The 25,604-nt window shown below is 37.9% G+C and overlaps 1 protein-coding gene across 2 annotated transcripts in view; it reads right to left on the bottom strand.

Moving 5' to 3' along the window:
* Positions 1 to 5,341: 5,341 nt before the first annotated feature.
* nos1 (nitric oxide synthase 1 (neuronal)) overlaps positions 5,342 to 25,604 on the bottom strand; it is a gene marked incomplete at both ends in the record, with an annotated part of 67,954 nt that continues 47,691 nt past the window's right edge. For both annotated transcript variants that reach the window (XM_079814275.1, XM_079814276.1), the window contains 10 exons: positions 5,342 to 5,464; positions 5,627 to 5,821; positions 7,836 to 7,984; positions 8,496 to 8,617; positions 8,705 to 8,792; positions 10,774 to 10,984; positions 13,779 to 13,948; positions 23,109 to 23,302; positions 23,822 to 23,900; positions 24,398 to 24,536. In XM_079814275.1, coding sequence (XP_079670401.1) covers positions 5,342 to 5,464; positions 5,627 to 5,821; positions 7,836 to 7,984; positions 8,496 to 8,617; positions 8,705 to 8,792; positions 10,774 to 10,984; positions 13,779 to 13,948; positions 23,109 to 23,302; positions 23,822 to 23,900; positions 24,398 to 24,536 — 1,470 coding nt within the window. The remainder of the gene's footprint in view (positions 5,465 to 5,626; positions 5,822 to 7,835; positions 7,985 to 8,495; positions 8,618 to 8,704; positions 8,793 to 10,773; positions 10,985 to 13,778; positions 13,949 to 23,108; positions 23,303 to 23,821; positions 23,901 to 24,397; positions 24,537 to 25,604) is intronic.

Raw genomic sequence — 25,604 nt, 5'->3', positions numbered from 1 at the left:
TTGTATGAATAAAGAACAGTCTCTGCTTTTAAACAAAAAAAAATTCTAGCCACCTAGGTAGGTTTTATTCTAGCTTCATGCACTCTTTTTCTTTTATCAACACTTGAATGTGGGTAAATTTCATAAAAAAGGCAATATTTTGAGCAAAAAGCTGAGAAAAATCACAATTTTGTCAAAGACTACATCTGGATCTTATTCAGAACGATGATCAAACCATAGATGGAGTAGTTCGAGTCCATCAACACCCCCAAAGCTTCACAGTCCTATAGCTCGTCCTGGGTCGGCATTTCATTCAGTAACATTAAGCATTTTGATTTATATGCTGTTCAATGTTGGTGATCGTGTTATTTTGCATATGCATATGATTACATATGATATCGCTTTTATCTGCGTCTTCTTCACCTGTGTTTTGATCAGGAGATTCAGTACCCTTCAGAAGATGTGTAATAGCGCCCCCTACCGTACAACACTGAAAACACGGAAAGCTGGAAAATTGCCATCAATGGCGGGGAAAGAGTTAAAGTTGCCAGCCAGCATTTTTTATCCTTTTCCCAAAACTCTCATGGCCCCCAGAATATTTTGTTGAATGTCTGAACATACAACATATCAAAGAAAGAAACTCTGCTTCAAAAACACACACACACACACACACACACACAAAACATTTTACTCTAACTTAATGCATTCTTTTTTTTGTCAACACTTGAATGTGGGTAAGCTTCATAAAAAAAACCCAACATTTTGAGAACAAAAGTTGAGAAAATCATGTTTTTGTGAAAGATTATGTCCGGATCTACTGGGCCCTAAAGGGATATGGTGTTGGGGAAAAAATATAATATAACAGGGAAAACACAGAGTGCCGGAAAAATCCGTCAATGGCGGGGAAGCGTTGTGTCGTAAATGACAGAAAATTCCATCATTGGCGGGGAAAGAGTCAATTCATTCTCAGTCAAATTTTCAAATGTATTTTTTTTTTTACATTTTGTTCATATTAGGGGTCAGAGATATATTTCTATTATGTAACATGATTTTATATTCAATAAAATTAAAATAATAACAACACTTTACACTAAGGTTCCATTTGTTAACATTAGTTAACTACATAAGTTATTACTATAAGCACAAACTATCAATCAAAAAAATCATTTATTAATCTTAGTTAATATTAATTCAACATTTACTAATACTTTATCAAAATCAAAAGTTATATGTGTTAATATTATTTAGTGGACCTGACCTATTAGAAATTTTATTTTTATTAACTATCAAAGATGTTAACAAAGATGAATAAATACTGTTAACGTGTGCATTAACTAACATTACCTAATGGAACCTTATTGTAAAGTGCTACCATATAATATAATAATATTAAATTGAATATAAAATTATATATTATTTTGAAGAAGAGGAGGAGGAGGAAGAAGAAGACAAATTAATATGATAATTAATAAAACTGATAATCTAATCGACTCTTTCACAACCAAAACAAACTAATATGGACCAAAATGAGATCTGAGCCCACTTTTAAGGTCAAGGACAGTGTGAATGCAAAGCAAACTGGGTATGTTTATCTCTTGGTCTGTGTTTGGTTCTTTTAAAGATGACTCACACTTAGTAAATTATAGCACACCCTCTCTTTTTAGCATGATAGAGACTTGGTCTTTAATGAAAACAGATCATAATGTGCATAATAATCCCGAGACTCACTAACCAAACCAAATACTTCCCATCTCCTAATGGCAAAGTCAATATCTACGCAAGTTTGTACATCAGGAAAGCCACTGATCTTGCTTACACGATAAAAAGGCAGGCCACGTCTAAGTGCACGCAGCCCATTGAGGACAAAGCATAAAGACACACAAAAAAGTGCATTCAGAAATTCAAGTGAAAGGTTCTTGTAATAATGCAGATTTTGATCGTAGAGATGCACATCAAACAAGACCTAGCAAAGAAAATGAAAAAGAAAGAAAAGAAGAAACTGCTTTTTAAATAGACAAACTTGGCACAGTTTTCCCGAATCATGGTTGTTGTCCCATCATGCTTCTGGTTGGCTGATTATGAGCAAAAACCAGCGATATGGACTGAAAATGAGACTATGAGCAAAACACCCTGTAAAAGAAAGAAAATAAAGATTAAAAGAGATTAAAAAGAGAGAAAAAGGGGCTGTGTAGAGAGGGTATGCATACAGGGTATATAAATCACAAAATATAACAATTAATAGATTTATATTTTAATTAATGATAATTAAATGCATCATACTGCAGTTAAAGGTGCACTATGTAACATTTCCGTCCGCTAAAGGACGCCTATTCAAAACAAAGGCGTATTTGATGATGCCAAGTTTGAGCAAAGAGTCTTGGGACATGTGGTCTTCACCTCACAGCCAGTGGAAAAGAATCGGGATAGGACTCGGGCAGAAATCATGTTCATGGATGCGATTATTAACGTTACTGTAGTATGAAGCAGAGCAGGACCGAGTGTTGTGGAGCTGAGCAAGGCTGCAGGAGCGATTGTTAATAAGATGAAGGCAACACACGCCTCGCGAGCAGTGGGACTTTTATTATGCCACAGTCGCCGGCGCCATTTCTGCTTTTCCAGTCATGAGTATGAGTTAACGCAGCTCTGTTTATCATATTAGATACATTTGAGCGTGTTGAAAATTGTTATGACGTTACTCTGTGCGTTCGCTTGGCGGCTGCTATGACACTTGTTGCACACTGAGTAAAGCGTTTCTGCTAAATAAAACTGGAAACCGAGGGTAACGCAGATATGACGCAATTGACAGGCGACTCCCTCACACGTCCCGGTTCCTTGGTTTAAATAGTAATTTTCTCACGATTTACAAATAGTTGGAAACATTTGGGATGTTGTAAGTACTCAACTGAACAAAATATATAACACTGGCCTAGTGGTTTTTGGATATTTTACTGAAAATGTTTTACATAGTGCACCTTTAACTATTTGCATAAACACATTTATTTACATAAATGTATTCCACAACTTACATATGCCCACAATTTACTGTATTTTTAGTTATTGAGTGCATCTTTATGATATACACTACCATTCAAAAATATGTGGCCAGGAAGATTTTTTTCATTGAAAGAAAGAAATACATACTTTTATTCAGCAAATATTAATTAAATTGATCAAAAGCAACTTTTTACGTTGTTACGAAAAAAAAAGGTGTCTAACATTGATAATTAGAAATAAAATTAGCATATTTGAATGACTTCTGAGTAATGATGCTGAAAATTCTGCTTTACAATCACAGGAATAAATTATATTTTAAAATACACTCACCTAAAGGATTATTAGGAACACCATACTAATACTGTGTTTGACCCCCTTTCGCCTTCAGAACTGCCTTAATTCTACGTGCCATTGATTCAACAAGGTGCTGAAAGCATTCTTTAGAAATGTTGGCCCATATTGATAGGATAGCATCTTGCAGTTGATGGAGATTTGTGGGATGCACATCCAGGGCACGAAGCTCCCGTTCCACCACATCCCAAAGATGCTCTATTGGGTTGAGATCTGGTGACTGTGGGGGCCATTTTAGTAAAGTGAACTCATTGTCATGTTCAAGAAACCAATTTGAAATGATTCGAGCTTTGTGACATGGTGCATTATCCTGCTGGAAGTAGCCATCAGAGGATGGGTACATGGTGGTCATAAAGGGATGGACATGGTCAGAAACAATGCTCAGCTAGGCCGTGGCATTTAAACGATGCCCAATTGGCCTAAAGTGTGCCAAGAAAACATCCCCCACACCATTACACCACCACCACCAGCCTGCACAGTGGTAACAAGGCATGATGGATCCATGTTCTCATTCTGTTTACGCCAAATTCTGACTCTACCATCTGAATGTCTCAACAGAAATCGAGACTCATCAGACCAGGCAACATTTTTCCAGTCTTCAACTGTCCAATTTTGGTGAGCTCGTGCAAATTGTAGCCTCTTTTTCCTATTTGTAGTGGAGATGAGTGGTACCCGGTGGGGTCTTCTGCTGTTGTAGCCCATCCGCCTCAAGGTTGTGCTTGTTGTGGCTTCACAAATGCTTTGTTGCATACCTCGGTTGTAACGAGTGGTTATTTCAGTCAAAGTTGCTCTTCTATCAGCTTGAATCAGTCGGCCCATTCTCCTCTGACCTCTAGCATCAACAAGGCATTTTCGCCCACAGGACTGCCGCACACTGGATGTTTTTCCCTTTTCACACCATTCTTTGTAAACCCTAGAAATGGTTGTGCGTGAAAATCCCAGTAACTGAGCAGATTGTGAAATACTCAAACCGGCCCGTCTGGCACCAACAACCATGCCACGCTCAAAATTGCTTAAATCACCTTTCTTTCCCATTCTGACATTCAGTTTGGAGTTCAGGAGATTGTCTTGACCAGGACCACACCCCTAAATGCATTGAAGCAACTGCCATGTGATTGGTTGATTAGATAATTGCATTAATGAGAAATTGAACAGGTGTTCCTAATAATCCTTTAGGTGAGTGTATATTAAAATAGAAAACAGTTATTTTAAATTGTAGTTTAACAATTGTATTTAAACAAAATATTACTGTTTTACTGTATTTTTGATTAAATAAATGCAGCTTTGGTGAGCACAAGTGTCTTCTTTTTTAAAAACAAAACAAAATAAAATACTTACTAACCACAATCTTTCATACTTTTTCATTTTACATAAGAAATCGTGGGCTGTAATTGTGATTAATTAGATTAATTAATCTGCATATAATGAAAGTAATTTGAATAATAAACACCTTTCATGCTTTATTTAATCACCCTCACATTTCATATTTTTATGCATTCATTGCAACATTTCATTATGATATTTAACGAATAATGTTGTGATATATTAATTTATTCATTCAATTTTGCCCACTGTCCAACAGAGTACCAGATGACACATGGCGAGGGATTGTAAGGTACCTCTCGTCCTCCAACTCAAGGACTTTCATCATAAAACATAAAAAAGCGACACCTCTCACAGGAACTACGGTGGCCAAGCGGCGAAAAAAGGCCAGTTAGGCGCGCTGCGGTTAAAGCACTTCTCCCTCCCTCCGCTCTTACGGCAAGTGTGCAATGAACAAGCTCTTATCTGTAAGAGCACAAACAGAGAATAGCGCAGCCACTCTCTTCTCACTAATCCTGTTACGCTGCAGCCTCTTCTCAGCCTCCGTCTCTATGGTTACCGCTGGCATTCAGTGATGCTGGTCCAGAGGCAGTATCTACAGTAATCTACACAACACAAGGTCCTCCTACAAGCATGGATAACCTAAGGCAACTCAAGGAGAGAGGAGGACGGATGGAGAATAAACAAACAGGACTTACTCATCCGTGTCTTTCTTGCTCTCTTCGATGAACGCGATAGACTCCGACCTTAGACGGTTGGTGACCTCGTAAGTCCGCAGGGTAACACCGAAAATGTCCTCGTGGTATCGATTCTCATCCTTCAATAAGAAAGAGGAGGACAGTTTGAAAAAGTACCTGGAACTTCTCAGGTGTCCTTGTACTTGATATACCTTTGCACACAAAGGACCCGTTTTTTAAAATAAATGGCCGTATAGCACCACTAACTATAGTGTAAAGTTTTGAAAAAAGTATGATCTAACCCTTAGTTTGCTGATATAGAAGCCGGCATCCTCCAGGGACATGTTCCCGTGCAGTTTAAAGATCTGCTGGACTGTTTTCAGTACGTCTCCGGCCATGGTGACGTCCCCGCAGACGTAGATGTGTCCTCCTTCTTCTCTTAGATACTTGTACACTGTTTCAGACAGCTGCTCGCGAAGCACATCCTGGACGTATTTCTGAGAAAAGAATGCGAAATTGTGACGTAGGGGACTAAATAGACATCTATGAACTAGGGGTTGCACATACTAGTCGACTTTAATGCTCTACCATGATGTTTTATGCCTGCTACTGACCTATCCTATAAGATCATTACAAATCACATGTACGACATGGATCTAATAAATCTGGGTATGACATGTATAGTAGACCGTACAATGAAGACACCTATTGAATCGTAGGCTACGACGCAAGTTAGTACAGAAGAATAAAACATCATCAGCATGTGCTAGTGGTTAACAAGTAGAGCGAGAAGAATCGCACTTTGGTTTTAATGTGCGCTGAAAAAAGAGGAGGAAGCGAAAGAGGAGAATATGGATGCGGTCGTGGCAAGGGAAAAGAGGCCAATATGGCTTGCCAATTTTGAAAATGAGGCTTCAGGCAAGTAGCTTTAAGTTTTAGTGCCATGTCGCATTGATCAATTTAAGTTGCTTTTCTATTGGCTAGTCAGTAGACGTAGGTCGTAGCAGCAAACACACTGTGAGATCATCACAGTCAATTTCTGATACCTACGGGTGACGTCACGGACACTACGTCCATATTTTCACACAGTCTATGATAGTAACGCACACAGAAACATTCAGGAGTGCAGAAACGTACTGGTAATTGTGATTTATCAATGAAGTAGCTTAAAGGGATAGTTCACCCAAAAATGAAAATCAGCCTATAATTTACTCACCCTCAAGTCATCCTAGGTGTATATGACATTCTTCTTTCAGACGAATAGAATCGGAGTTATATTAAAAAAGTCCAGGCTAATCCAAGCATTAGAATTGGATTCATTGTTGCTCTGTTTTTGAAGTCCATAAAAAGTGCCTCTGTCCGTCAAATAACGTGCTCCAGGTCTTCTGAAGCGAATCGATGTGTTTGTGTAAGAAAAATATCCATATTTAAAACTTTATCAAGTAAACTTTCGGCCGACCGCCTTCCCTGTTCAATTTATGGAAAAATTGTTGAAAGTTCCCCTGCCGATCGAAAGACTAACACGAACAGGTAGGCTCGTCATCACCTCACGTACGCATCTTGAGTTTCACTTTCAACATTCAACACTTTTTCACAAAAGGCGGTCAGCTGGAACTCTACTTGATAAAGTTTTAAATATGAATATTTTTCTTACACAAACACATCGATTCACTTCAGAAGGCCTTTATTAACACCCCAGAGCAGTGTGGAGCACGTTATTTGACGAACAGATGCACTTTTTATGGACTTCAAAAACAGAGCAACTATGAATCAAATTCTAATGCTTGGATTAGCCTGGACTTTTGTAATATAACTCCGATTTTATTCGGCTGAAAGAAGAATGTCATATACACCTTGGATGACTTGAGGGTGAGTAAATGATGGGCTAATTTTCACTTTTGGGTGAACTATCCCTTTAAAACTGAAAAGTTCTAGCATATGTTCCTTTCTATTTTTGAAGTAACTAAAAGATTCAGTAGAGAGACGTTGCACAGCTAGGATTAATTCACATATGCAATCGCGCTCTCACTAATGCATTCAAATAAATGTACTCTTACTGTGCTACTTTCTCTGTATCTGATTCAGAACCAGCAGAAATCTGTAAGAAATATAATAACCCATAGACAAAAGAACTGATAAAAATAAGCAGTTATGTAAGAGCAATAGTCTTGTGTTGCAAAGCATTCCCATCTCGTGTTTTTATTAATTATGTCATCGGCTATTAGTCTACGTCGACTTGACTTTAATCACATGATTTTGTTCAACCCCTGCTGTGAACCACATGGCATGGTACATTAAATTTTGATTTACTCCACTGTTATTTGATCAGTCAGAAAGCCATTGCTTTGCTCACTAAAAAAAAAAAGGAGTTTCTTCAAAAAGGTCATTTTCTCATTTTCACATTGATCTCTATAATTCACATGGGCAATCTAGCTAAACCCTCACTAATGCTGGAGTATTAATGGATTTGAAACATCCTCAGTGACATTTGCCAAGGCATCATATTCTAACCTTTGGTCTCCCAGGCTCTCTGGAGTATGCGGTGAAAAGCTCTTTAAACACTTCCTTGTTCTTGGCCTGGATGGTCTCTTCCTTGTAAATGTGGTCAATCTGCGACTGCCGACAACCGAAAACCAAGATCATGGGGCATGCCTTGATTCCTGGTGAAATAAAACATGCCAAAATTAAGTTTGAACTCAATGACAAATGCCAAAGTATATTAAACAAACATGATTATGTTAATGATATGCACACTATTAATTAATCCCAAAATTATAAATAAATAATTCAAATTCAAATAAATAATACAAAAAAGAATTATGAATATATTTATATTGATTATTTTTTTGGGGGGGAAATATAAAAACGATTATATATACACACAATTGCATAAATAAATAACTAAACTTTAATTTAATTTCATTCTACAAAAAATTATGGAAAGCCACTGCACCCTTCTCAGATTCACAAATATAAATGAATAAATAAATGTTCTACAACAATTAGAACACACAAATAAATGTTAAAAGTCCCACTTGAAAATGTATTAAAAATCAAATTAAATATCAATAAATATCAAATGAACAAATTATTCAAACTAAAGATGCTTTCCTTTCTTAGAACTGTCCATTTAGAAGCACAATTTAGACTTCGAAGCAATCAAAAGCCTACCCTTGTTTTCAATATCATAGAGTCTCTGCTGCCAGAAGCTTCTGAATGGAGCAATTCCAGTGCCTGGGCCAATCAGAATACACGGAACCTGGCTGTCTTTTGGCATACGGAATGTTGGAGCCCTGAAACACAAAATGCATTCCATCAGATCGTAAAAAAAACCCAACTACCCTCAGTGGACATATTTGAGAAATGTATAAATGCTTTACCCTCTGACAAAGCACGGCACTGTATCGTCTTCTTCCAAGCTGTTGAGCCAGGAGGAACACACTCCGTGGTGTACGGGACCCTCTCCATCTATCCGGAATTAAACAAATAATCCTTTAACCTGCCACCCTCTGACACTGTTCTAACGCCTGGCAATTTAGAACTGCACAGGGCTGACATGGCTTGCTTCAAATGGAGTGAAATTGCTATATTTTAACCGCCAATTACGCCATTATGCACATGATTACATGTTTACAATGCATTAAAAATGTGGAAACGAGATTAGAGCACCATTTCTCTTGTGCGCATGTTAACAAAAAAGGCTTATCAGCGAATGAGCAGTTCCAGAATTAATTTGATCTTTTAATTTTTATGTCGTCCCCATCTTTAAAATAAATGAGCAGTTATTAGATGAACAGTCTAATACCACAGACAATCAGCCCGGCTTCTCTTCTGACAATACGGATTATTCACAATTCATTAGGCACTTCAGTCAAATTGCTAATTAAGTTCATAGTCTCTTATTAAGCACCCAATTATTCATACGATACCGCTGTTGGGGAAATGTGAGTTTTCAGGCTGCATGTCATTGCAACTATTGAAAGTGAGAGGCTGTTTAGTGTGACACTCTCAGTTTGAAATGAGTGACAAAGAAGCACGGCAAACGTTTAACACTGTGAAGTGGATCGCATTGATTAAACATAACATCAGGTCCTGTTTACACATGCTCTGAACACCAGGGGCCTGTACCATGATGGTAGTTTAACATACTCGGGGTTACACGATTAGTTTCGAGTTGACAAAACCAAACCAATCTATTCAGGCTTTGTTGGTCCCATGATGCTGATCATCAGCTTTCTCTGTCAACTCAGGCTTTGATCCTGAGTTTAGTTGTGACATCAGTAGTGAACAGCCAATCACATGCTGTGGATCAGTGAAACTGAGATTAATTTCTCTCTTCTGCAGAATATTACATGATTGAAAAATATTAAGAATTTAAACACAGCAAGAAGAAAAGATCTGTCTACGAAAGAAGATAACTTAAAGAAAAATCTTACTACGTCAATGCAAGTAAAAGTTATGAAGTTAGTTTAGTTGATATATAGAGAGAATTGAACATTTAAGCTCACATGCAGTAATTTTTAAAGCTTTATTTATTGATTTTAAAGCTTATTTGTATGACCTTTATATAGGCTATTTATATTAATTTGAACAAAGTGAGTGCCTATTAATGATTGATTAACTAACATGATACATGTGTAATTGATTAAGGGTATAATAATTACATCAATTATATCTAAATCATTCAAAATTATTATTATTATAAATAAACATTATTAAAAGCCAGTCGCTTTAGTCTTTAAAAAACATTTGCTATGTAGTGACCTTAAATTTGGAGTAGAAACAGGGGGAGTGACTTTATTGCATCAGAGGTGTGTCACTTTGCTCACAGCTGATTGGTCTAATTTCAGTTTGAGATCTCTTATCCAGAACATAACCTGCCCTGGAGAAAGGTTAGCCGTGGAGCGTAAGTTACTATGGAGATGAACACTGCTAAAAGCCAAACCACTTTAATGGTACCTAAAACCCAGGATTGGCACAAACTAAGCTTAAACCGGCTTCATGGTATAGGCCCCTGGTGTTAAAGTGAATAGCTGAGATATAATACTGTTAACACCAGGCACAAACATGCATCTTAAATGTGTTTCTGGTGACCATTAGCTTTTTTTTCTGCATATTGATAAATAAAAAACACAAACTAACAAACAAAGAAATTTGAGTTTGCTAATGTGGTGCTCAGATCGGCCAAGATACCAAAATCTGCAATCTCAAGATATCTGAATATGAACTCAAACAGTTCTCATAACATTCATCCAAAATATATGGATAGAATCAAATTAGACAATAGCTGATAGAAGAGTCATGGGTAGATTTAGTGATCTGCAGGATTCATATTTAAATTAAAAAGGTTTTTAAGGCAACCCGTCAAAATAAAAGTTTGGCTATAATACTCTTGAACAGTATAATGTATGTTATACCCCTTTGCAATCCGCTGTAGTTGTTTTTTTACCTTTGGGCCGATAGGACACCACCGCCACAGTGAGGTGGATCTCTCCTGGATGGAGGTCTGGAGAGGAGCTGATGGAGTAGTACCGTGGCTGTAGGAGTGGTAGCTGGGTCAAGAGAAGGGTGGAGGGGATCTGGAGGGACGGGAATTCCTCCAGCACCTCCACTATGGTGGGGTTATTATACCACTTCCACTCCTCATACTCCTGCAAACCCTGAGGAGAGACAGAATGAAGCGCACGACATCAACATGATGCTCTCAGTAGCTCTGGTTTGGCACATGAGCGCTGGATGAGTGGCAGTGAATGGCAAACGTTCCAAAAATTCTGAAAGCCGTGAACTGACAGCAAGAAGTGAGTAAAAAAAACTGTCAACGTTGTAATTTGCATAAATGTGTTAGTCATGTGAGAGTAAAACTGAGCCAGAAAGGTCTTTTTCTGATCTCTCCTTTTAAAGAGATAGTTCTGACACCACGTACGCACCATCAAGTCTCTCCTAATCTATAGTATGTGATATTTTGAACATAAATTATTATACAATGAAAGTAGAGTTTTACTAGAAAACTCATAAGGTACCAAAAACTCTACCATTATTGCCTTATTGTGTTTGATAGCAAATAATGAATTTTAAAAACAGTGGGAGACGGAACTGAACAATTATGTTTATAAGTAAACTATTCGCAGAAACTCAATGGGAAAGACAATGCTTGTCAGCAGGGCTTGACATTAACACCCGCCAGCCCGCCAAATGCGGGTAGATTCCTGCTGGTGGCACTCCCACTAGCCACTTTGGCGGGTTAAATATAATTTCTGCCTACAGCCAAATTAAATTAGCCTAGAAATCTAGACGTACCCTAGCGGCAGCAAATCTAATTTGCAGCCAGGGTAGTCTAGCAACTCTCCGTTGGCGTGCGAGCTGGAAAAACCAAACTCTAGTCAGGCCAATCACAGCGTGTATAGAGTCGGTGGGCGGGCTTAACATAATGACGGCAGAGTTGCGTCGGTTCCGCGTGCCACTTGTAAACAAAGAAGCTGGCGAACAGCGGTCTTTCGAAGCGGCTTTGGCCACGACTCTGGAAGACTTGACGTTAAGCTTTTCTTTGAGAAAAGAACAAAGAAAAGCACTGAAGTCATTATTAAGAAAAGAAGATGTGTTCTGAGTTTTGCCGACCGGATACAGCGAAAGTTTAATCAATCAACTTCAACTAGCTCCGCTTCACCTTCTTCGCTGCTCTGGTTGGTTGTAGCGCTATCCTATTGCGTGCAGAGGGAATTTGAAAGACAACCATTTACCTGCCCCTCGGATTGAGCCCTACCAATGGTGAGTTCCCAGACCCAACATCTTGATGTGGGTCTGGCTTGTCAGGCTAAAATGAAATGCCAAGACCGTCGTATCACAAAATTACAATTCAATTACAATTCTTTATCGATTAACTTGCAGTTAGTGAAGGCGGGATAGGCGGAATCGCACTCTCTCTCTGTCTGTTGTAATTAAACTACAGATGTTAAATAAATGTATAGGCTACATATGGCTTTCCTGTAGCTCAAACAGTAGAGCGTGGCGCTAGCAACGCCAAGGTTGTGGGTTCGATTCCCAGGGAAAGCAAGAACTGACAAAATGTAAAAAGTGTACCTTGAATGCAATGTAAGTCGCTTTGGATAAAAGCGTCTGCCAAATGCATAAATGTAAATGTAAATGTACATATTAAATAAACTACTGTATCTGAATTTTTTTATTTTATTGAATATTGTTTTTGTAATTTGTTTCTTTGTTCTTTTATATAGCCTAACCAAAATATCTTATTAGCCTATGCTCATATTGCCCACCCCTTGTCCACCTGCACATACCAGATGATATACAATGTAGTCTTGATTTGGGTGGTCACTCTGCATTTGAAAGTTTGAAAGGGTTTTAAATCTTCTAAATAAAAAAAAGTCAACTTTAATCATATACAATGTAATTTCCAAACAGCAAAATTGTGGCCAGTGGCTAGTAACTTTGGAAAACCACTTGCCAGAGTGGCTGGTGAGCAAAAAAGTTAATGTCAAACCCTGCTTGTCAGTAAAAAAAAAGTATGAAACTTACATATATTTAGCAAGGATGTGTTAAATTGACAAATGTGACTAAAGACATTTAATAGAACAAACATTTTCCATTTTAAATGAATGCTGTTCTTTTAAAGCTTACTATTCATCAAAAGTACTGAAATATAAATGTATCATGGTTTCCACAAAAATAATAAGCAGCACAACGGTTTTGAACATTGATAATAATCTGAAATCAGCATATTAGAATTATTTCTGAAGGATCACGTGACACTGAGTAATGATGTTGAAAATTCAGATTTGATCACAGGAATAAATTAAATTTTTAAAATATATTAAAAAAGAAAAACTGTTATTTTAATTTCTAATAATATTTCACAATATTCAAATTTGTACTGTATTTTTAATTAAAAAAATTCAGCCATGGTGCCTTTTTTCAAAATCTTACAGACCCCAAACTAGTGTATTCCAAACAAATGATTAAAATATACATAATTGTATGCTTATTTTAATCAGGCAGAGTTGCCATCCTCATTGACGTGAACCCTTCTCCTCTGGTTCACTCCATTCCTTCATCAGAATCATTTGAACTAACTAAGCATCCATTTTTAGGAACATATCGAAAAATTGTTTCAGTGGGAAGCAATGAAAGAGAAATATTTCCATGTCTTCGTGTTGACACTGAGAGGCTTGTGTGAGAGAGCAACACAGGCATGGGAGAGGAAAAAAAGGAAGTGGGGAGGAGGGGGTTGATTTTCAGAGGTAATAAGTTATCAAACTGAGAAAATGACTGCCGATTTGAGGCGGAAAAGGCAGGGACCCATGTGGAGACGTGACGCCTTTTGTCTAATATGGAAGAGGTGTATGAAAATGGGTCTTAGATCATTACTGAGCTTTAGCACGCCTTGTATTGATGCAAATGGTATTTAGAGAGTGTGTGTGCAGGCATGCAGTGTTTTCTTACCTTGCTGAGCACCTCTAGTCTCTTTCTCTGTTTCTCATTAGTCGCTAGAGGAGCAAACTGTTGCAATAGTTGAGGGCTAGGAGTGGTTGTTATGTCCAAGAAGTATTTGAAAGCCTGATAGATGGTACAGGGCGGAATACGACTCTCATCCGTCCAGTTACTTATCACACCTGCAGAAGATGAAGAGGTTCTGATTTATTAAGAATGCAGATATAACGGATTTGTCAATTTAATCCTGATTGAGGCAGTGATTTACTCATGTTTAGAGTAGCAGATACTTCACACTAAATACTGCAATACTTTAGATTACTTAAACAGATAGTTCACCCAAAAATGAATAGAAATGCAATAAAAGTATGATGTGTGCACTATATTTTACTCATATTATAGGATTGTGCAGGATATGACAATAACTTTTCTGCTCACCAGCCACTGTGGCTAGTGGTTTTCCAAAGTCCACTCAGCATTTTCACTGGCCACAATTTTGATGTCGCTACCATGGGGGAAAACTGCCATATAGATACTTTTAAAGGGGTGGTTGATTATGATTTCACTTTTTTAACTTTAGTTAGTGTGTAATGTTGCTGTTTGAGCATAAACATCATCTGCAAAGTTACAACGCTCAAAGTTCTAAGCAAAGGAAGATATTTTCTTAGAGAAATAGCTTTTTAAGGACTACAACAAATGGCTGGTAGGGACTACAACGAGTTTATTCACAGGTTAGTGACATCACCAACCCTAAAATGTACACAAACCCTGCCCCAGGAAACACACAAAACAAAGGGGGTGAGCCCATTTTGAGAAGAGGAAGAGTTGTTGTAGTAGAGCACATGTGGGAGTCTGCTAAAGCTGTCGCATCAGTCTTTTCACATTTATTGCAATACGGTACGTAACACAAATGCAATTGCATGTCATAAAATCAAGATGACAACATAAGTTATAACCGCAATTAAACTAAACTATACCTGTTCTATCTTCACGCAGCATATATTCTCTGAAGGCTTCTTACAACAGTTCAGTACAACAGTGATTTATAGATTACAGAATATGCTAATCGATGGCTTGAAGATAGTTAACTCCACATCAGCTACATAAATTATAACCATTACAACTAATTCAGAAACTTCCTGTTGCATTCTACATGTTGTCCCTTCTTTGTGCGTCTCTTCATTATTGTCCTATATTAACATAAAAGGCTGAACATTTTCTGACATTTTCAGTTTATGTCTGTGTGAGGTAATAGGAGCTGCTAACATGAGCTCTTGAAGCTCCACCCTCTGCTGGAAAGGGGGCCAGGAGCAGCAGCTCATTTGCATTTAAAATAACACACAAAAACTGCGTATTTAGGTTCACCCTCAAAAAATTACATTTTTAACATGCTATAAAAATGATCTGTGGGGTATTTTGAGCTATAACTTCACATACACACTCTAGGGACATCAGAGACTTATTTTACATTGTGTAAAAAAATGCCTTATAGGACCCCTTTAATAGTATCTCCTAATTTGGAAGCAGCTATATTAGGCTGCTGTCACTTTAAGAACTGATGCACGGATCCATTATACTGTTACACATGCTTTTTCTTTCTCAACTGTTCTCTTATAACATAACTGACTGTTTTTCTACATGAATACTCGCCGAGACGACATTATTTTGTGTGTATTGGACTGTTTAAGTGTGATAAGCAGCAAATAAGAAATTAGCATTGAGAGGCGGCTTTATGTGCGCGTACTTTCGGTGTGTAAGCACAAAATCTGCGTGAATGAGTAAAATTATGCGCAATACGCGCAATCCCACGCCGAAATTCAAGCCCTGTAACACCAACAATATTCATCCGGAGCAAATGAAACGAGCGAGGTGTCAAATTGGTGTCAAATTGCTGTCGGAGAGTAGCCTGGTCTTACCAGACTCTCGTACATTTCATTTGTTGAAGTTTAACACTATTGGATCTGCCCAGAGCCACTCTGGATCTGCCATAACCAATCGCTAACGTTTGGTCCTGACGTATGTCATGCGCCGTTCGCCTCAGTTTCTCAAATGGAAATCCGTAAAAATAACCTCAGTGATAAAACCTAAAACTTGTGCATTCGGATTGTGATTTACGTACGTAGGAGGGCAGAGCCAGGGTAGTCAGAGATGAGAGAGCTTGAAAGCGCTGTGGGTATCATGTATCTATTCTGCAGAAAATGAGTATTGGAAGCTTTTCAGATATTTCAGTATTGATATGTATCGAAAAATCGATATTTTTGACACTACATTGAGCATAGTTTATTATTTCAGATGCCTTTTTAAAAAACTACAATTTAAAAAATGTATATATATTATATACAATTCAAGCCGCCAAAGTGGCTAGTAAAAGTGACTGCATTACACGCCACAGCTAAAATCCACCTGCATTTGGCGGGTTGGTGGGTGTTAATGTCAAGTCTTGGGTCTGTGTGAGGAAAACACTCAAATTTAAGTCGTTATTCGCTGAAAATCTCACCGCCTTCTTTGGTTTCACTGATGTCTAACTTGATGTGACATTCAGATATTGACAAATGCAAATGAGATTTGTTATGGTTGAGGGGAAGATTTAAGTAAACAATGACTTAAATTTGAGCTTTGTTCCCCTACACATTAAACTATGATATGCCTTCAGAGGACTTGGAACAATAGCATACAGGTAATTTGGATTTCTTTCATGGTGCTTTTTTATATTTTTTTGAGGCCCTAGACTGTATTCCATAGAAGAAAGTAAGTTGTATGGGGTTAGAAGGACATGTGGATGAGTAAATGATGACAGAGATTTCATTTTTGAGTGAACTGTACCCTGATAATGTGCCCAAGGCACCTACTTTTGTTAAAATACCTCTTTTTTGCACAATAATGCAGGCTTCAATGAGACCACATCTGTAATGATTGTCAGATCAAGGGGAAAGAGTTGAAGCAACCACATATTCCCTCTGTAAAGGTCACTGACCAGTCTTCAGTCATCCTGACATATTTCTCAACAAGGAAGGGTGAGAAATCGCACTTGAGCTAACCTTTTTAAAGGCTGGGACACACCAAGCCGGGCAGTGTCAGACCGTTTTTGAGCACCGGCTTAGTTTCTTTGGTGTGTTCCACACGGTTGGTTCTCTAGTCGGACACTGTCTGGGTTTTTTGGGCAGATTCAGCATGTTTAATCAGCGCCGGGCCGTCGGTGAGAAGAGAGAACTCTGATTGGCTGTTCAGCTTAGCGAACGAGTCAGTGCACAAGGGTAAAAGCGAAAGTGATGAAAGCGAGCAAAGAAGTCAAGACGGTACACACAGAGAAAAAGAATGTTAAAATTGTACCTTTAGGGGTACAATAGCTTGTCACTGAGGCAGTACCCTTACAAGGACATCTTTGTACCTTTTTTACACCTAAAATGTGCATATTAGTACCCGAGAGTACAAATACGTACCTTAAGGTACTACTATGAATCCTTTGTGAAGTAAAAAAGGTACAAATATGCCCTTTAAAGGGTACTGCCCCAGTGACAAGCTGTTGTACCCCCTAAAGGTACAATGTTGACACCTTTTTTCTCTGTGTGTACAGACAGAAGGCTGTCATAATTTTACATCATGGTTACCGGAGCATTCGAATGCGCAAATATTTTTATAATAACATGAGATGACTGGAATGAATATCTGCAGTCCTAGCTTTGGTGTTCCTTTTTGAATGACGAAAATAGACTATTGATACCTGCTAATATAGACATATTTGTTTACACGCAGACGCAGAACGCACATGCTAGCTGACATTGGCCTTTAGTCCTTTTGGTGTGTTCAAGCACAGCTTTTTGGCGCAGCCAACTAGGCGACAACACAGTCAGCTTTCATCGCTACTAGTTCTTTGACGTTGGCTTGGTGTGTCCTGGGCTTAAAAGACACTGATAAGTAGGTCCAATATGATAGATCAGTACCACCAAACATGTATGTAGTCTCTCTTTAACACATTAAATAAATATCAAAAAAGGGCATCCTTCAGAGCTACCTGTAAAAACAATTGCCATGTTATTGTGACTTAAATATTCAGAGAGATATTTTTGAAAAAAGACCTTTGCTCTGTTCATGTCTGTACTTCAAAGCCCTATTAGTGACAGTATGAAGATGAAAAGCAAATAATTTCAATGCAAGACAACTGTAAAAAAATAATATTTTTTTCCCACGCACAAGGCAAGATAAATAACCTTATATGATGAGGAAAAACTTCAACAAAAGAGAACAAACGGAATGAAACGGCTCAAATGGGGAAATGGGACAGCGCCTCTAGCACAAGAGTTGAAACTCTGATAGATATGTGATTGAAAGCACATCATTTGGCATCAAAAATGTTTTTGATTCAGTCAGATTTGCAAGGGAATCAAACAATAGCATGTCAGCGTCAAAATCTTTCCTAGCAGATGAAGTTTTGATCTTAAAATTGTCTGTTTAATCGAAATATCTCTGTCAAAGATTATAATAAATCAAAGCAAACAAATCCTGCATTCATTCTTTAACATTATATGTGACCCGTGCTGGCAAAACGAGTCGAAATTAGTACAATTTTCAAAAAATGAGTTATTGTCATTTTCACATTCTATATTAAAAAATTATCTCCTTTCAAAATGATGCATGATTAGATTGAATCTGACAAAAAAAATTACTGAGCTACACCAGTTTGAAGTTGATAGAGTCAGCAAAGTCCATTTTGAGAAAAATCGAGTTTCAAGGTTCCAAAACAAAATCACCCGGCAACCATTCCTTAAAATCCCTGGTAATAACACCAAATTTGGGACACATCAAGTCGAACCCAAATGTTTTTTTTTTCCTATGATAGCACAATTGTTTGATTAACATTAATGAAACAGACAGGCAGCATATATATATAAAGATCTACTGTAACGCATAGATCTAAAATAATGTAACACATCAGATGTTTTTTCCCAACAGTTTACTAAACGTTAACATAAGGCATAACAGATAATGTGTGTGTGAATACTCGCCAAGACATATATTTTGAAATACTGTAATTCTGTGTATATCCGGATTGCGTGCTGTCTGAGGCGTCTTTGTGCGCACACATCTGTCAGTCAGCGTGAGTAAGATAATTTTCATGGACAAAGGAAAGGTACTCCTTTCCAAAATCATACAAATAAAGATACTTTTAGATGTTTCATTGTTATTTGCAGCATTGGGATTGCTAGATGAGGGCTTAATGAACTAATTTTTGTGAAAACCTCAAAATTGAAAATGGAAATTATCGCGTGCGTATTCCGACTCCTTTTGCCAGCACAGGTCACATGCAGAGAGAGATGAAGTTGTCATTTGGTATTTGAAGGGTAACTCAATCCCTGATCAGAGCCTAACTCCACCCACTGGCAATATTTGAAAAATGCTGGAACAGAGGGGACGAACCTAGGGCGGGGCTGAGCGGGGGGCGTGCACATGAGACCCGCAATGACGGATTGATTAGGGTGTGGTGAGCTCGTGCCAGGAGCGTGGGTAGTGAGCCGTTGGAAGAGCCAACATACGTCACGATTGCAAACAAAGTCCAAAAAGAAAAGGGCTTTTTTACATCATATATTGTAGAATTAAAACATTTTATACCCAAATGTCAAAACATTTACTCGAATCAATGAACTAATAACCCCCAGTCTTGCAGATCATTAACTAAAAAAAAGTTGTTTTAGGGTTTAGTTACCCTTTAAATGATGTTTTACGATTGATTAATAATTCGGGTCACACTTTAGATTTGGGCCCAATTAGGGTTAGATTAGGGTCCTAACAATTAACTATGACTTCTGCCTCAATAAACTCCTAATTACTGCTTATTAATAGTTAGTAAGGTGGTTGTTAAGTTTAGGTATTGGGTAGAATTAAAGGAAGTTGAATATGGTTGTGGCAAGCAGGACGAGGCAGAGGGACCGTGAGAACCGGTCTCACGGTCCCTCTGCCTCGTCCTGCTTGCCGCAATGGTCATGCAGAATAAGGCATTAATATGTGCTTTATAAGTACTAATAAACAGATGATATCCTAGTAATACTGTATGCATGCTCATAAGCAACTACAACCCCAAATCAGAAAAAGTTGGGACAGTATGGAAAACGCAAATAAATAAAAAAAGAAGTGATTTCTAATATTTACTTTGACTTGTATTTCATTGCAGACAATATGAACACAAAATATTTCATGTTTTGTCTGGTCAATTTCATGTCATTTGTAAATATGCATCCTTTCCTGTCATTCAGACCTGCAACACATTTCAAAAAAAGTTGGGACAGTAAAGCATTTACCACTTTGTAATGTTGCCATTCCTTTTCACAACACTTAAAAGACGTTTAGGGACTGAAGACACCAAGTGATGAAGTGTTTCAGGTGTAATTTTTTCCCATTCTTCCTGCAAACAAGTCTTAAGGTGGGCAACAGTACGGGGTCTTCGTTGTCGCATTTTGTGCTTCAAAATGCGCCACACATTCTCTATTGGAGACAGGTCGGGACTGCAGGCTGGCCAGTCAAGTACCCGTACCCTCTTCCTCCACAGCCAGGACTTTGTAACGTGTGCAGAATGTGGTTTTGCATTGTTTTGTTGAAATATGCATGGACGTCCCTGGAAAAGATGTCTTCTTGAAGGCAGCATATTATGCTCCAAAATCTCTATGTACTTTTCAGCATTAATGGTGCCTTCCCAGAAGAGCAAGTTACCTTTGCCAAGGGCACTGACACAACCCCATACCATGACAGACCCTGGCTTTTGGACTTGTTGCTGGTAACAGTCTGGATGATCCTTTTCTTCTTTGGTCCGGAGCACACGGCGTCCATTCCTCCCAAAAAAAACCTCAAATACTGATTCATCTGACCACAGTATACGTTTCCACTGTGTGATGTTCCTTCCCAGATGCCTCAGAGCCCAGAGAAGTCGACGGCGCTTCTGGACACTGTTAACATAGGGCTTCCTTTTGGCACAGTACAGTTTTAACTGGCATTTGTGGATGTAACTATGTATTGTGGTACTTGACAAAGGTTTGCCAAAGTAGTCCTGAGCCCATGTGGTGATATCGCTTATAGATGAATGACGATTCTTGATGCAGTGCCGCCTGAGGGATCGGAGACCACGGTTGTTCAGCTTAGGCTTGCGCCCTTGTCCTTTATGCACTGAAATTCCTCCAGATTCCTTGAATCTTTTAATTATGTTATGCACTGTTGAATGTGAAATATCCAAATCTCTTCCTATCTTTCTTTGAGGAACATTGTTTTTAAACATTTCAATAATTTTCTCACGTATTTGTTGGCAAACTGGCGATCCTCTGCCCATCTTTGCTCCTAAAGGATTAGACCTTTCTTGGATGCTGCTTTTGTACCAAATCATAATTACAATCACCTGTTGACATCACCTGTTTCAAATCACATCATTATTTAACCATTTTACCTCATTACTAGCCCTAAATTGCTCCTGTCCCAACTTTTTTTGAAATGTGTTGCAGGTCTGAATGACAGGAAAGGATGCATATTTACAAATGACATGAAGTTGACCAGACAAAACATGAAATATTTTGTGTTCATATTGTCTGCAATGAAATACAAGTCAAAGTAAATTTAGAAATCACTTCTTTTTTTTTTTTTTGCGTTTTCCATACTGTCCATACTTTACATGCACACTGCACTGATAACAATCAAGTATAAGCAAGGGGATAAGCAAGAGAATTGATTTACATGAGATTAAAATTTTGTGACTTTATTGTTGCATGCGAACATTGTAATAAGCTGTCATAATGCCAGTAAAGTTAAAGGGTTAGTTCACCCAAAAATGAAAATTCTGTCATTAATTACTCACCCTCATGTCGTTCGAGACCCGTAAGACCTCCGTTCATATTCGGAACACAAATGAAGATATTTTTGTTGAAAGCTGATGGCTGAGAAAGGCCTCCATTGGCATTCAGTACACTTATACTCCCAAGACCGATAAAAGGCACTTAAAACATCGTTACAAAGTCCATCTCACCACAGTGACTCTACAATAATCTTACGATGCGACAACAATAGTTTTTGTGCGCAAAAAAAATCTAAATAACACCTTTTTCCAACTTGTTACTGCCTTCCGTGTGTGCCTCCACGACGCATGCGCGAGAATATGACGCAGATCCGGCGTTCGGACAGATGACACAGAAGCGATTTGTTAACAATCAGAGGAAGACGCGCGTGTCTAAGCTGTTGGATTCTACATTGATCGTGCTTTAGGTCTCGGCGTAGTGCTCAAAATGGGGCTTAAGTGTGCATTTGATGGATTCCCAAACCCCGGCGCCACGTCATATTCTCGCGCATGCGTCGTGGAGGCACACGCGGAAGGCAATAACAAGCTGGATAAAGGTGTTATTTTGATTTTTTTTTGCGCACAAAAACTATTGTCGTCGCATCGTAAGATTATTGTAGAGTCACTGTGGTGAGATGGACTTTGTAACGATGTTTTAAGTGCCTTTTATCGGTCTTGGGAGTATAAGTGTACTGAATGCCAATGGAGGCCTATCTGAAGCCTTTCTCAGCCATCAGCTTTCAACAAAAATATCTTCATTTGTGTTCCGAATATGAACGGAGGTCTTACGGGTGTCGAACGACATAAGGGTGAGTAATTAATGACAGAATTTTCATTTTTGGGTGAACTAACCCTTTAAGGAAAAAACACTTTTTATCATTTACATGCTTGCACATTTTACATATTGTCAGGTTAAGCATAATGAGTTTGTGTATGCTAATCTACTCAAGGATGTCAGCTCATACATTTCCAGTAGTAAATTGAATAATTTATAAACCCTCAGAAGATACAACTGGTATCCTGATGGATATCAGTTGTAAGTGTTTTGAAAGTGACATGAGTGAAAGCTAGCTCACTTTCCAGTAAATGTGACATGATCAGCACTATGGACCAGGTTACCCTGATCCTTGGCTCATCATGAACACCAGAACACCTGATGAACACTGTTCGGCAGACAATGGCATATTGAGAAAGACTTTTCTCTGTGTTCACAGGGAAGAAAATCAAATAATGTTTGTATGATGGGGGGGGGGGGGGGGTGGATGGGGGGGCTGGCTGGCAGACATATATGGACAAAGTACTAGAAACATTGCACCTCTCTTCTCATTATGTTTGTTCGTCAAAAGTGATATGTCATTTCAGATTATTTTTTATATAGATTCTGTCATTTTCCATAAGACATAAGACAGTTGCTTTTCGTTTGTTGACATTTGCAAGAAATGACCAAACCGATGCTACTTCAAATTTTGAATTAGTTTGAGATATTTGCATATTTTTATTATGACAAGAAAAACATATTTGTATTTCATAGTTACCCAATGCTGTGTTTCTTTCCACTAAGAACTCCACTTTCACAATTTGATTGACAGGAGGAGCATCTACCAGTTTCTCGATAAGAGTTGTAACTTGATCTTCGTTGTTGCCGGGGTAAACGCCTAAATGGTCACCAGGCAAGTATTTCAGGCTCTCGTGGTTGTTGGCATCAAGACGCACAAATATAGTCGATCGGCTGATAGACAGGAAGTGAGAAAACATTGTAATACGAAGCAGTTGCAGTCATCTTTAAAGAGATTAAAAAAGATATATTCATACACAAGAGCAATTCGCTAAGCTGTGCTCCCTTGGGTACTTTTGCCAGAATAGGCATGGCAAAGCAGTTTATCTCCCATTTTTCTTAAAATAAATTGTTAAATTGTGCAGTAACATGATAAAGACTCAAGGCTTTCAAGTAAATATGAGGAAAGCTCAAGGCCTAGAAGGAAATGTGTTTTTTCTTATTGATTTTCTTAACTTTTCAGGGTTTAATAAACAATTGCAACAATATGGTGATATCATATTATTATTATTTTAAAAACTCAGAGTAAACCTATCCAAACACACCAATCCTCCATAGATTTACATTAGAAAAGAGTAAAAGCTTGGCAGTTGGCAACAATTGCTGATTTAAGGCAAGACTCAGTCAAGGGTAATGTGAAAGACTTTCATGATAAAAAATTCGAAATTGGACAGAATATTAGCAAAAACTTACTTCGATCTGGCACTTTGTAGGTTCTGTCTCAGCAGAAATTTGGCCCCGTAAACTTTCTTCTTATGGATGCTGTAAAGCGCTGAGAGTGGATTTAAAAACCAATCAACAGTTAAAAAAGTGCTGCGTGAAATTAGACTATACAAAAAAAAATCTAAAGGCAATTTAGCGGCCCTACAACTTGATTTGCTATAAAACTCATGATGGAGCCGAGCCGCCCATTTCAAGATCATTTTGAGGATTGTAAAAAAATAAAATAGAAAGTCTGTGACATAGAAAATCAGATCTGGAAGCCCTAAATGCATTGTTTACACTTTCAGCAATTGAATAAAGAAGTGTTTACAATCCTCTGGGTAATGCTGACACGGCGCTGAGACAATCCGTGTCAAGCTAATGAGCCACTGAAATGGCAGTTCCTTCAAGAGTCAGTTGGCATGCGTCATAAATTTTGAGGCAAATAAAAAAGCTTCTCCATTCACAGGGGAAGACTTTAAATATCTTTTAATTTGATACAAGCTTATTGGCTTTCTGAAATGAGTCATTCCTTAATAAATGGTAAGCACTAGAGCAGCAACGTACCTTGCGTTAGTGTCGGTGCCTCCGCCGTGTATGTCATCCGGAACTTGCTTTTCTTCCAGCTGCGATCGTTACTAATCAAGGAATCGTTCGCTTTCTCGATATTAACATCGTCGCCGACACAGAAAACGTCACATGCAGCCTGGGATAAAAAGGATCAAAAATTAATTTACTGCTTATATTATTATTAATAGTTAGTAAGGTCATTTAGGTATTGGGTAGGATTAAGGGATGTAGAATAAGGTCATGCAGAATAAGGCATTGATATGCTTTATGAGTACTAATAAACAGCCAATATCCTAGTAATATGCATGCTAATTAGCAACTGGATAATATTGAGAATTGGACCCAACTAATTCTTGACATTTTGATGTATCATGAGCTAAACCATCTGTACAAGTGCAGTGCAAGATTGTAAGGCTTAACAATGTCTAAATAATAATTAAAACAATTATTTAAAAAATCTAAATGAAGTAAAATTTGTTTTTTTATTGAACCCTGTAAAGCCTGATATATGAAACAAGTAAAAAAAAAACTTTAAAAGGGATAGTTCACCCAAAAATAAAAGATTAGCCCATGATTTACTCACCCTCAAGCCATCCTAGGTGCATATGACAATCTTCTTTCAGACGAAAACAATCTGAGTTATATTTAAAAATGCCCTGGCTCTTCCAAGCTTTATAATGGCAGTGAATGGGAGCCCAAAATTTGAAGACCAAAAAAGTGCATCCATCCATTATAAAAGTAATCCATATGGCTTCAGGGGGTAAATAAAGGCCTTCTGAAGCAAATCGATGGGTTTTTGTAAGAACAAGCCGTATTGAATACTTTTATAATGGATGGATGCACTTTTTTGAGCTTCAAATTTTGGGCTGCCATTCACTACCATTATAATGCTGGGACTGGCCGGGAAATTTTTTAATACAACTCCGATTGTATTCGTCTGAAAGAAGAATGTCTTATACACCTAGGATGGCTTGAGGGTGAATAAATCATGGGATCATATTTGGGTGAACTATCCCTTTAAATGGAATGCATATGTGAGTTTTTTTTTTATTTTAGGCGTATCATATTTGATGCATCATTTTATTTATGGTTCATATAGTATGATATAGGAGAATATGCACAATTTTACTCAGACTCAGCAAAAATATTCAATTTAGTGCAGTTGCAGATATTTATACAGCCAAAAGGTAGGATGAATACATTA

This window comes from Gobio gobio (genome assembly GCF_949357685.1).
Source record: "Gobio gobio genome assembly, chromosome: 4".
In the NCBI taxonomy this organism is placed as follows: Eukaryota; Metazoa; Chordata; class Actinopteri; order Cypriniformes; family Gobionidae; genus Gobio; species Gobio gobio.
This window is presented reverse-complemented; position numbering and strand designations above follow the sequence as displayed.